Source organism: Glandiceps talaboti, chromosome 20, assembly GCF_964340395.1.
Source record: "Glandiceps talaboti chromosome 20, keGlaTala1.1, whole genome shotgun sequence".
NCBI lineage: Eukaryota > Metazoa > Hemichordata > Enteropneusta > Spengelidae > Glandiceps > Glandiceps talaboti.
Genome location: NC_135568.1, coordinates 10,671,259 through 10,685,383, shown reverse-complemented (window position 1 = coordinate 10,685,383; position 14,125 = coordinate 10,671,259). Strand labels below are relative to the sequence as shown.

Genomic DNA, 14,125 nt, shown 5'->3' with positions numbered 1-14,125 from the left:
ACAGAGTGAGCAAACCACAACAGCCTGGAATAGCCTCTTCATGGTGCATCCTTGACAATGATGTAAAAAAGGGTCTGGTTTATGATGGTGAAGAAAACGTGTGTATATAAATGTCATACGTCAGTTTTATTTCTGATAGGAATCATTATTCATTCATATTTTGTTGTGTGTATAGTCTTATCATTTACTGTAGAACTGTGATTTTACTGTAATTGATACATTACTGCAATTCTATTTTTGACATGCAAAACAATCTAACTTTGCCAAGTACATGTATATATATATATTATATTTTTTAGGTTTCGGAATCTCAAGTACGTAAATAAACCCTTATACTTTTAGTGGCAATAATCACTTTTTGAACTTGTACATATTTTTTTAATGATCTTTGTGCTTCTTCAGCTACAAAATGGATTATTTTAGAACTTAAAATCATGGTTCTATATATCCAAAGTTAAATATTCCATATCCACAGAATATTCTATATCCAAAGCAGAATATTCCATTCCAAAAAATATTCAGTGTCCAAAGAACTTATAGGTTGACATTATATATTGCATAGAAGGTGATGTGATGGGTGTTCTTTGTGTCCATGGCAATCGAGTTTATTGTTCTTTGTTGCCATGACAATGGAGTTTATTGTTCTTTGTGTCCATGACAATGGAATTTATTGTTATTTTAGGCAACATTTCTCTCTGTTGCAGGAGATTATAGAAAACTACCTAGACTCTCTCACCAGCCTCAGGAGCATCATTATTAGTTGTTTTTCTATGTACCAATATCTACTGAATAATTGTACTGGAATATCCTTGTACTGTTGGCCCGCATCGACTACATAGGGCTAATCATTTGTTGACATGTTACTGCGACTCTGTATTATTGCGATGCACATCGACAAGTGATTATATAGAATGAAGTTTTTTTCTAAGCTTAGCAAGTATACTACATTGTATTTTATTGATATTTAACTTTCTAGAATCATATTTTCAAATTGTTATAAAATTAAATTGTAAATAATTGTAAAAAAATAAACTACAATTAAAATCAACCTACCTGCAACATATTATCATATACCCAGTATCTCTTCCTATGTAATTAATGGAGAGTGGATATGAAACCAGTGCACTAATTTTCACACCCTAGCACACGTCCAAATATGGCTGGCTTGCTCTTCGATATCAGTTCGCTCAGTGAATCGGTTTTGATTTTTCCCCCGATTTTTCCCCGATCTTTAAGTTTTTGAGCATAAAATCATGACAGTCACAAACCATTAGCGGTCCAAGTGCAACAAACCCGCGGGCTTGCCTGGCAAAAACGGGTGTCATAAAAGTTGTTTGCATCTCTAAAGCTGTTTGTAGCGTTACTTATAATAGCCTAATAAATTGATAACAACTGATATAAGACGGAGATAAGGTTTGCCTCAATTGCAGTCCATGCAGACGGCCGAATAGAAGTTTTACAGCTGTTTACTTGTGTTATGTAAGAGCCCATCATCACATGTGTAAATATTGGTACTCTTTGATAACAAGTCCACTTGCTTGGCTAATGGCTTGTCCCAGTAATGTAATCACTATCTATCTATATGGTTATGTGATTCAAATAATGTTTCCATGCTACTACATAGGGTATGTGATGTAAAGCTTTATGACCTGGATACAACAATCTGACCAAATAACAACTTTGGTCATTAGATAATGTTGCTGGTAGAATAGTCTTCATTTTTTGTTTAAAAAAAATATCAGTCTTACATTGTATACATTTAGCTTATACTGTTGATGTGCAATGAAATAAAGTTTTTTTTTTTAGAGATTATTGAATTGGTTAGGAGGCAATAGAAAAAAAGATATATGTTGTCCTATTGTTCATAGTTATATTAAACCCAAATTGAAGTACATGTATATAGTTGGGTACTTGCTTTCCAATTAGTTGAACCCTTTGGTGGGACTTACTGTTATATCGCCCTCTATCACTGGGAATGAAAGGATGTCAAATACTGTGTATAAATGAATAAATTATTTTGATTTGAATGTTGAGCTGAATGTTCTCTCTTTATTTTGTTTACGTAAGGTATGCTGTATGTACAATATAATAGTAGTTGAAGATAGTTTCAATGCATCATTGAATAACCAAGGCATTATGAGTATGATATGTATCTCTCTGTCAACTGCCTAGAATGTCAAGTCATTGGAACTCATAAAAGAGGATTATGGCTAATCTATGCAAATGCTGGAAATTCAAACTGCTGTACAGAGCACTAGCTTCTGGGTCTTGTTTTCAGCATTTTTTCTGTGCTTCGAGAAACACACAGGTCATGTATCATGTACAAATTGTTTGTGAATGTTGTAGGATGGTAACTTGATACACAAATTAGTTGAAAATCAGTCTGTTTGTTTCATAGAATGAAAAAACCTCTCCAAATGACACACATTCCCCTGCAAACAGCTGCTTAGATTGTGTGTCATTCAGGATTTTTCAAATATGTGGCATTTGCATGTGAAAAACCCAGATATAGGGAATGTTTATATTTTGGTGATTACTTGCCAGTGAGTCATCACAAGTTCTCCACCTCCAAACATACAGTCAGTCATATACAAAAATGGTCCCAGGCACTGCCAGTTGCATGTTTAACGTGAGTTAACCTGATTGGCTGCCATTGACAACTCAATGCCCAATGAGATGTATCATTGTGTTTATAGCAAATTGACTTTCAATCATGGTAATGAACACTACATTAGAAAGTTAATTGCTAGTGAAATCTGATTTTTTTTTAGATACAAATCTAACTAAAAATAAAAATTGCTTGGTTCCTGTTACCCGACCCCACCTGGTTTTTCATTGACAACCCTAAACTTTTTTTAAAATGAATTTGAGAAAAAAATTATAAAATTGTGAAAATTGTGAAGTCCTGCAAGAAATAGTGGATGTGGAAACTGACATCAACTTAAAATGACAGGATACTACGTATTTTTGCGTTTTTTTTTTGTTGTTCAGTGAAATAAGCAAAAGTAAGTCTCTAGTGAAAGTGTCCAGGTTTGCAGTATGTGATTTACACTTACAGACATGGAACTTAGACAATACTTGAATGTTTTGACAAAACATAATTGATTTATTGTACCAAAGCACACAATGTTGTTACTGTAATATCCACTCAATTAATGCACACATTTGTGAAGTGAAAACCAACTGCTAGCTAACTTGTGTAAGAGTAAATACTCACTGCAACAAAGTCAAATTTATTAAATAAACATGATCACAACACAGAATTTTATGTTCACCTCCAAAATATATTGCCTATACACCACTGTGAAACATGTCAAACCTTTGCTTGGTTGATTTCGATAATAGACTCCCAACTCTCGCTTCGATATTTGAATTTAATATGCTTGGTTGATTTCGGATATGGCCTTCCAACCCTTGCTTTGATATTTCAATTCAATACTTAAATGAAGTGTTTACCAGAAAGCAGGCTACAAATTCTTTCAATCTACCTACTGTATTTGATGATGTCAAAGATGTCCTGACATGATCTGAATTAACAAGGAGGGTGGAGCTATGCAACGTAAACATTGTTGGTAGACAGGAGCAGCCAATCACATGGTAAAGATGTCATGATGTATCTCAGTGGGTTGAGGCATTGGCCATTGTTATCATCAACTTAGGTTTGAATACAGAACTGCAGGGCAAATCTCAAAGCTCATGTTGAGAGGAAATTGCCCAAATCAACCAAAGCAGGGGTCTCGGCTACCATAGTCTTAAGCTATCCGTGGCTTCAAATCTCAAGATCTCCCTTCAGTCTGTCTAGCTCAATGAGAAATCATGAACCAAAAGTTGTTCATGCAAATGAGTAAACCTCCAGCTGTTAGAAATGTAAAAAATGTAAAAGTAACATCTTGAGCTGACAATTTTGATAATACATAACTGCCACAATAAACACTGACTTATCATTGCGCAAAATTCTGTGATTGATTACAAAGACATGATGTTAATGACTGTATGGGTGGCTTTAGTTGAATTTGAAATTTCATCTCAGCACCTCATTGAGCTAAATGTCATGAGATTCGAAACTAAGAGATTTGAAGCCATCTGAGATAGCCTCCAGACGAAGGTGCCTGTAAATAATGGTACATAACTGCTGCACAAGTCGTTTCAATCTTCTTCATTTTAATACAGGAGTAAAAGGCAATTATTATGCAAAAAATATAATTATTATACATTAAATGATACTTTTGAAACTGACTGTGCATTGCAACAACATTCAGGTTCGACAGTTTTGTTTTTAAACACAAACAAATCACATTGCAACAAGTTCAAAAAAATTAAAAATCACAATCCAAAAACAGTAATATTTCCTTATCATTTCCCTTGTGTCACACATTTTAACATCAGGTTTAGTTATCAGTAAATGTTAGTAAATTTATTGCAACACCACAATATTACCTATCCAATCACAAAATCACACATTGCTTGGAAAAATCAACACAAAAATTTCATTTCTAGTCTGAGTTAAGTTACTACTCTGGCAATTTGGGTTTCAGTTTACAAAGATAGAGAGAAACTAAAACTGGTGTTAATGTGGTAGATTTTATATATACACAAGTGGGTGATAGTGGTGATTTGTTGTGTGAATCTAATCATCCTGTGATCAAAATAATATCAACATTGAAGTCCCCCAAAATAATAACCTGAAAGATCCGTTGCTGTTACCGTTTATGTAATATGCTCCAACTCTCAGCAGTCCAATGACTGGATCTTTCAGACTACAAAAATGAACCCTGGAAACTTAAGGAAGTTGTTAGACATATTGCCTCATTCAGAAGCGTATATCAACATGTCACAATATCATAACTTTAGTTTGTGTCTATCGTAGTAACTGAGACCTCAACTGCTAGAGTACATGTAGTAATAGGCCACATCTAAAAGTTTTAAATTATATACTACGCTATTTTCAATCTAAGTTAGCAAACCTGTAAATATATTATTATCAGTTATATTCATAACAAACTAAAACTATTGTTGTTCAATGTGGTAGAGAACACAAGTGATAGCAGTTCCTCTGTTGTATGATTCTAATCACCCTGTGATGAACATAGTGTAAACATTGGAAGTCCCAAAACAGTACACTGCAAGTTTATTGGATTATCTTTCGGAAAGCTGCTCTACCGAGACTGTAATTAAACCAACATCCATTCAATACTTTATCACTGTTGTATCAACATATTTTGACAATAGTTTTAGTTTATGTCTATCTTAGTAAACTGAAGTCTCAATTACCAGAGAAGTAACATGTTTTTATATGTCCTATACATAGACATTCTTAAATTGTCCATACAATCAATTTTCGCAGCAGCAATATATATGAAATCCTGAATCAAAATGAGCAAACCCTTTCAATAATATCATTGTCTTCTGTGCCAAATTTTACAAAAAGAATGCCCTTTAAGGTGGAATCTGATATCCTGGTTCAATTCATAGACTTGTTCCATCACTCCAAGGCACAAGAGATGTTTATCAATAGCATAAATTTGGATAACCCTCAAAAAAGAAAGAAAGGCAGAGAGAAACATTTTTGCCAACATTGCGTAGAACAAGAAAACTCGGCAGTGAAATTATGTAACTATAATTTTGTTCAAACATAGAGATGTCTCAACTTTGTGATTGACATTGATATAAAACTCCCCATTCCCTAGTTTCATTTCCCTATGCTGAAAAACAAAATCAAATTTATTGGGAAACAAAATATGTGTATGTATAGTTTTCCAGATGAAGTCATGTACTAAATCTTACATTACATTGGGGATAGTGACTCTCTACATTTTATCAAGTATATGGTATTTCATATACCAGATCACAATGACTTGACTTTTCAGTTCTGCTTTTGACAGATGATAAGTTTTGTATTCAGAGATTGGTGTGCAGAATTAAAAAGTTGATGAAGTCACTTGTAGCAGATCTGTTCAGCACATCGGTTGAACTTTACGATCTATGCAGTCAGGGAGTTTATACATATTTACACTGAGATGCCAAATATACCACTGACTGCAATGATTCATTTCATTCATAATTTTGTATTTTGTATTATGCTTTCACCTCATCAAATTTTTATTTAAAACAACAGCAAAGAAAACAAATCAACAAAGTAGTTTATAAACCTCCTATAGCATATCACCTTTGTGCTAGGTTTGAATGAAATTGACTTGTATATCATGTCTGGACACTGACAGATGGACGGATGGATATTCAGACAGATGGACGGATTAAATCTATTCTAAGTAACAGAACCCCACCCCATCTCATTATGTAGCCATGTTTACATTTAAATAGCATATCACCTTTATGCCAGGTTTGAATACAGACACATGGAAGTGTGAATATTCAGACAGATGGACGGATAGAAGCTATTCAAATAGCGCCCCCCCCCCCTCCCTCCCTCCCCCTCTCACCACATCACTAAGGTTAAAAATACTGAATTATTATAATAGTTCGATTTGCACTCATAAAGCACAGGAATAACTTTTTTGATGATAATACAATTTACAAGTAAATATATATTGTTATCACTATAGCAACTGCACAACTTTTATTGTACACTCCAAACTTCTGACACCAAAATATTACAAAGCTGAAGTCACACTGGCAAGGGACGGATCATTGAAACAATGGGATTCATGGATGGCTTGTTCTTCTTTCTTTCACCATTGCTGGGCATAGTGGATAGACTGTACAGGGAAAAAAGGGAGAAAAATGTTAAATGAAAATTATTACATTACGTTCGGTTGTATCAGTTCAGTTAATTGCAAGTAGTGGCTAAGTGTGCTCCAGTACTTGGGCATAGTTTATGATGTATATTTATAAGGTACTTGTACTTACTGGTATAAGTACAATACTGCAAATAGCTTATAAATATACATCATAAACTATGCTCAAATACGTGTAATTTCTCAGTTATTGTCACTTTAAAGTCTACTTACTGTGTATCTGTTGGCAACCTTTGCGTTATAATCTTCTCTGCTTGCATCAATGAAGTTCTTCCTTCTGATGGGATCCTGGCTATTATGGTATTCCCCTCTCCCACACGGCAACATCTCATGTAATCTTCTGTCATAACCTGCATGCATTCCTCTTGGATCGTTCTTCTTAAACTTTTCATACTCTTCTAGTTCTCTCCGATTTTGTTCGGCAAGATCTTTGCGTTTACTCTGAAATGGATTCAAAATTCAAATTGTTATTAAAGTGACACAGCCTGTAAACTACATGGGGTAAAATTTCCAACTTACTGTATTAAAGTCAGATGTACAAAAAGACTCATTTTTACACTAAAACATATTTAGTTGCAAATCTTAGTTGATGCCGAGTGCAAGATCTGGTTAAACATGCACAGAGAGACATGGAAAATGTGTTTGTTGGAAAGTTTCTGAATTCATTGGTAACCAACAAATTATGTAATTATTTCATTTTTTACCTTATACAAATTTGTGGTGAAAACTAATATTTACTAGACATGATTCAGTATATTTTAGTAGTTGGAATAATCTATTTCAATGTGAATTAAAGTAAGCCATCACAGTCCAGTTAGACTGTGTCCCTTTAAACAAAAGTAACCACCTAAGACCATAAAGTTACAGACTGTGTCCCTTTAAACAAAAGAAACCACCAAAGACCATAAAGTTACAGACTGTGTCCCTTTAAACAAAAGTAACCACCAAAAACCATAAAGTTACAGACTGTGTCCCTTTAAACAAACGTAACCACCTAAGACCATAAAGTTACAGACTGTGCCCCTTTAAACAAAGTAACCACCAAAAACCATACAGTTACAGACTGTGTCCCTTTAAACAAAGTAACCACCAAAAACCATAAAGTTACAGACTGTGTCCCCTTAAACAAAATAACCACAAAGACCATAAAGTTACAGACTGTGTCCCTTTAAACAAAAGTAACCACCTAAGACCATAAAGTTACAGACTGTGTCCCTTTAAACAAAAGTAACTACTAAAGATCATAAAGTTACAGACTGTGTCTCTTTAACACAAGTAACTACCAAAGACCATAAAAATACAGACTGTGTCCCTTCAAACAAAAGTAACCACCAAAGACCATAAAGTTACAGATTGTACCCCTTTAAATAACTTTTACAGTAAGCCTGAAATATTTCTCTTAGATAACTGTTTCACTATTTTACTGAGGACAGAAAGACACCAAAGAATGTCATTGTGAATATCTTATAGTAACCACATTGTGCATATACACACCTGACCAAATAATCACCAAGTTACATAATGGTAGCTGGGAAACCAGTTGCAGACCAAAAATTTACCATCTCTTGTAGCAAGGAATCTACTATGGTTAACAATACTAGCCCTGTGTAATTGTTATAAAATATAGAGCCCTGTGTACTGTCATTGCCCCCCCCCCCCCATATTTTTTAATTGTTTTAATATCCAAATCATTCAGCTCTTCTGATGGTAAACTGAATATTTTAATTCTCTAAAAAAATATAACTAGATTAGTGCCAATATTCCAGTATTTAAAATTTAAATCAAAATTTGGGGATTCGGTCTTATTTGAAAAAACAACAACAATACTTTATTTAAAGTGGCCATATGGATGAGGATTGGGTGTTTATTTTGGCTTTTTAATTCATAAAACAATTTTATCATGGCGTCCTACTTGAAAAATCAATGTGAAGCAACATATGCCAAGTCTTTGTTTGTAACTGAATATATTGCAAAAAGCTATTAAAAAAATTTGTAAAACGTTTGTTATTTTACATACGATAATAAACAAACATTTTACACATTTATTAAATCTTTTGTAATGTATTGAGTTACACACAAGGACTTGGCATATGTTATTTCACATTGATTTTTCAAGTAGGAAGCCATGATAAAATTGTTTTATAAATTAAAAATCTAAAATAAATACCCAATCCTCATTCATATGGACCCTTTAAATTATAGTAAACATACATATAGTATTTATGGCAATATTGGTTTGTAACATGGCCTAGTCATACAATCACTGTAAATTACACAGTGATTTACAATTTTTAACAGAGATACAGTATTGGTCTGACTTTTCTAGAACAAATCATCTAACTTTTAAGGCACATTTTATGTTTAAAAAAAATTTCTATGCAAAAGAATGTACAATACTACCAGTGAGTAATACTGAAACAAGTAAAAGGGAATAAATTGAGTTTAATTTTTATTTTTATTTTTTATTTTTTTATTTTTTTATTTTTTTATTTTTTTTTTTTGGGGGGGGTAATTTTTGCTATATAACTAATAATCTAATGGAATATTAATACTCTATTAACGTCAAGATTGTTTGCTTTGGGTAAAAAGGATTTAAAAAAAAAAAATTTTTCTTGTGAAAAACAAAATGAAAATCTTGATGTTAGCAAGAACTTTATGTGCATCAATGATGTATAAAATTTGGTTCAGATAGCACACTGGTTGCTAGGTTTCAATTCTTTGATTTTATTCAATAAGATTTATAAGTGCTCTGTGAATATTACAATTGGGTCAGTCTTGCAATATATACTAGGTCACTATAGGGTATAATACAAGAGTTTATTCCCATGACTGATCGCTAACTTTAACAGCTTTCAAAGACTTCGTAAAAATGACGCATTGTTAAGTTTTGGAGTCCATGTACAATGTAAAATGTAAGTCAGTCTATTGTTTGGAAATGGATCCTAGTTGGAGACCATAGTTCACTTTAATCGATTCCATAAAACTACTTGTTAAATTGCACCAAGAATAACTAGAAATCCTCATTATCTGAGATGTTTTCAGTCATGGACAATGAAGAACAAATAAAAAAACAGCGTAACAATGGAACTATAGCTTTTAATGTGCCAAGGAGACGCAGGTGAATAAAAGGAAACGCTGACCTCATGTAACAAAAGAAACCAACATAAAACCGATATGCGTCAATGCTAACAGGAGAGGATATAGTAATTACTATAGTACAGCAGGTGTTGTTCAAACAGTATTACCAACATATACTTGTTTTCTACCATGGTTTATAACAGAAAAATCTACAACATGGCAGACTGGAATATAAACATAAACTACAGTATTATCTGGTAGTGTCAGAAGGGGTATGGGTAATTTCTAATGCCAACCCACCTTCTCTCTAAGGCCAACTCACCCCTCCCCCCCCCCCCTAACCTCCCCCAAAACAACAAAAACAAAAACAATACAATACACAAACACAAACAAAACAACAACAACAACAACAACAACAACAACAACAAAAATTGCACTTCTGATAACTAAACCCTGGAGATACAAATCTACATGTACATGTAAATTCTGAAGGAAGAATGGAACCCTCCACTATCATCCCCATCTCCCTGTCTATAGTTTAAGGTGGCACAATTGAGGTTCTGGTTCCTTAACAGGAAACCCAAGTTTAAGTTTTTGTATGTAATTTGAGAACAAGAAAATTGAGCCAACAGAAGTTTTACTAGATGGCAAAATAATGAGAGTTCGTGTCATCGTTCCCCCCCCCCCCCCCACCAAAAAAAAAAGAAAAAGAAAATTAAAAAGTATTTTACCCACTCACAATATTTTTGAAAATTATAATAAGAACGATACAATCTATTATGTTTGGCCTCAGCTATTGAAGCCAAAGAAAGTTACACAGAAGGGGACTGGCCAGGGTATTATCAACTTTTAGTAATTTCGATCAACAGAAGTATTTGTAAACGGATACCTTGTAACTTTTGGTATTTGATTGCACCTTGATGAATAAATCATAAGATTTTTATCCAAAAGTATACAATGCCATGGCACTGCTAAGTTAAAGGTTCAAAGGTTAAATCTGACACATCAGTACCTGGTATTGAACAAACATTTACAAAGAATCACAGGTGATGAATTCTGTGATCAATGCTAGTTTGCAACAGTCTTTTAGTATAGGCCCAGTACATATTAGGATTGACAATTTTGATGTAAAAAAACGGTCTGACAGTTATAGGAAAGGTTGGTCTTGGATGTAGTATAATCCTATCTAATCTTTATGGCTCCACTGATAAGATAACAATAAGTAAAAAACCTGGGATTGAAACCCCTGGCCTTTAAGTTTCCATTTGTCACATGGGAGTTAGGGGAGTCAACATTATATTCACATCGATCCAAGATTCGTCAAATAGTATTTTGGAGAAATTATTTACTTCTTTATCTATCTATTTAAAAAAAACCCAGCCCTGCTAATATTTTGAGAGTATTAATCTTTTTCGATATTTCATTCAGTTATGGTAATAGCTATCAACAGATGATTTGTAAGTGTTAAAAAAAATATCAGTCCTGATGAATGATGGTATGCATACACCATGGTTGGCATGGTATGTGTACTACCGATGTATCGATTTTTCTCGTTCTCATTCTGTTTAACTATCGACAAAAATCAATGAAATACATGTACTTCAGACGTATGTATTTGTCTGTGTCAACTGCCGAATGGTTGTTCCAAGGGTTAACGCGTGTAAAATTGCCATTTTAACACGTACAATACATGATAAACTAATCTAACATCCACGTCAACTCGACGGCTCTCTAACATTGTTGCTTAAAGTGTTTCGAAAGTGACGTTCAGACAATTAATAGATATGAAATATGTATGTATTTCCGAGGTGCGAATGTAATCTCGATTGCATTATTAATCAAATCGGTCTTATTCAACTTGTCCTCACATCTCAAAATTCACTGAATTGTTAATTTTCACATTCAGATGAACAATCCCACCACAAAAGTCCTAGAGTTTGATGTTTAGTATTTTACGTGTGCAACATTATCAATCAACAAAATATACACATACCTGTCGCTCTTTCTCAATGAAGTGTTTTCGATCCAATACATGCTGTTTCCTCAGCGCTTCCCAGTGCAATGCCGACATGTCGTTAACTTTAACCAAGTGATCCAATAGCTACGAAACGGTGTAACTATGTACCGTTGCTAAAAAAAGTGTCACTTCGGCGCAAGACACTCTGTTCTGCAGTGTTGTTATTATTACTGCCGATGCACCTGTCTCGTCACAGTGTTCACGCCTCACAATCGCTACTTGGCAACAGGCGACGTTAAGACATCGATGTCTTACACTCTTTGTAAACAATGTGGTACAAGTGTCTGCTATGAGTAATTGCCACCGTCTCCTCCACTGTAAGACTGTTTAACTTTCAGAAGTGTTTGTCTGCACGGTTGAGCAACATTACATGAAAAAGATCAACCACGATGAAAATGGCGCTGTTGCTAGGAACGCCCAAGAGCTTTTCAAGAGCGCCATCAGCGGCGACCAGTCACACTTATTCGCCTACAATATTCGCCTACGGTGAATTAATTTTTAAACCTCAGACCACTATATGCATGATATAGTGGTCTAAGATTCGACTATGGGAATGAAAATTAAAATCACATTGAATTTTAACAGGGGGTAAAGGAGTAAACGATGTGGAAATATTAGCACTAGCTGGGATGTGATGACGTAGTAGTACTCGTAATACCATACACCCTGAACAGTACTATTATCACTTGTGGGTAAATGTATTTGTGTATTTGTACACATAATACGGTACAATAAATCCAATCAAATGAATTTTTGGGTCCGAACCCCAAAATCAGCTCCTCAAACGCGATCGTGATTTTTACAACTGTACCAAATGTGCAATGTCTATATGGTAATTTAACAATTTTCAATGAACATATTTCACTGATCGAAATATAATACTCCAGTTACAGCTAGTGCAGGTTTAATAGTCAATTGATAACTTGAGATGTGACGTTTCATGAACCATCAACCAGCACTGAGAGAAGACTAGTTAGGACTTCATATATTAAAGTTCAGTAATGGAACAGTGAGACTCAGAATTCTCATTCGCGCAATCCAGAGCACATATTTCTGTTGAAGCAACGAAATAAACCTCTTTGCGGGTACGTTTTGGACAGTGTCGTAAAAAGGCCTGTGCATGGTTTACGACGTTGAGACAAAGTCATTGGCAATGCGCAAGCATCAAATATAAGCATATATATATATTATCATCCCACTCCCTTTTATTGTAATATCTAAATTATCGTAAAAACCCACAAACATTCTATGTTTATAAAAAAATGTTATACAAGGAATGACGTCATTCTACAATCTATTATAAAAATAGACCATGCTATATATATATATATATATATATATATATATATATATATATATATATATATATATATATATATATATATATACACATGTCAAAGATCATCTTGACTTATCAATATTGTATAGCACAGCCTTGTTCGCCCAGATCCGTTTCCACGGAGTGGAAGCCCGCCCCCTTGTGGTCGTATGTGTGATACTCTGACCGATAGTCTGCATCCTTACTCATGTTACTGGATTTCAATGTTCTTGTTGTTAAAATATATTCAGTACACATTCCTAGCCTAGAGAGCGTTGGTGCATGGATTTATGTCCTTTCCACAAACCTTCGTGCTGTATTTCAACTCTATGGTGTCCTCTGGATCTCCACAAACGGAGAGAGCACACTCGAAAGGTCTACGCTAATCCATTGACTTCGAATTCATCATTTACCCAAATATCAGTACATCGACTCGTCCAAGACAACTTATCCTCACGAGTGCTTCCATGACGAAATATCCAAACTACAATAAAGTACGATTCTGCAACAATTGAAGTATAGACAATCATTTCTACTGACACAATGAAAAATAGTATTACTCTAGTTCGGCGGATAGTATTGACAAAACCTCAAAGGGTAATTAAGCCTAACGTTCAACAAGTTTATGAGAGAAATCAGAATTCTGACTTTTTGTTGTAGGAAAGTTTATCTTAATATCTGCTGGTGTTGACTGAAATCTATGTTGTTGACAATCCCTCTAGACATAACGTAGAAGATCATTTTACTTAGCCACAATTCAAGACCACATTATTCCATACAACCCATACCAAAGATAACTATACCCTGCAATAAACCTTACCGTGCTATTTCCAACCAACCAACCAACCAACCAACCAACCAACCAACCAACCAACCAACCAAACACACACACACACACACACACACACACACACACACACACACACACACACACACACACACATGTACACCCCCCCC

General features: G+C 34.4%; 1 protein-coding gene across 1 annotated transcript; it reads right to left on the bottom strand.

The window, feature by feature from the left end:
• Positions 1 to 6,537: 6,537 nt before the first annotated feature.
• LOC144450411 (uncharacterized) lies at positions 6,538 to 12,223 on the bottom strand. The gene is made up of 3 exons (XM_078140999.1): positions 11,827 to 12,223; positions 6,969 to 7,196; positions 6,538 to 6,716 (listed from the first exon to the last, which is right to left on the bottom strand). Exons 1-3 carry the CDS (start codon positions 11,902 to 11,904, stop codon positions 6,690 to 6,692), a joined length of 333 nt encoding a protein of 110 aa, XP_077997125.1. The 5' UTR covers positions 11,905 to 12,223; the 3' UTR covers positions 6,538 to 6,689.
• Between the last annotated feature and the right edge of the window lie 1,902 nt (positions 12,224 to 14,125).

Bases quoted from the DNA above. Each gene is read 5' to 3' on its own strand.
- LOC144450411 (XM_078140999.1), bottom strand. From the start codon at position 11,904: ATGTCGGCATTGCACTGGGAAGCGCTGAGGAAACAGCATGTATTGGAT. The intron at 7,197-11,826 runs GTATGTGTATAT...AATCCATTTCAG, and splicing joins TCATTGAGAAAGAGCGACAG to AGTAAACGCAAAGATCTTGC. The intron at 6,717-6,968 runs GTAAGTAGACTT...TTCCCTGTACAG, and splicing joins AGGTTGCCAACAGATACACA to TCTATCCACTATGCCCAGCA.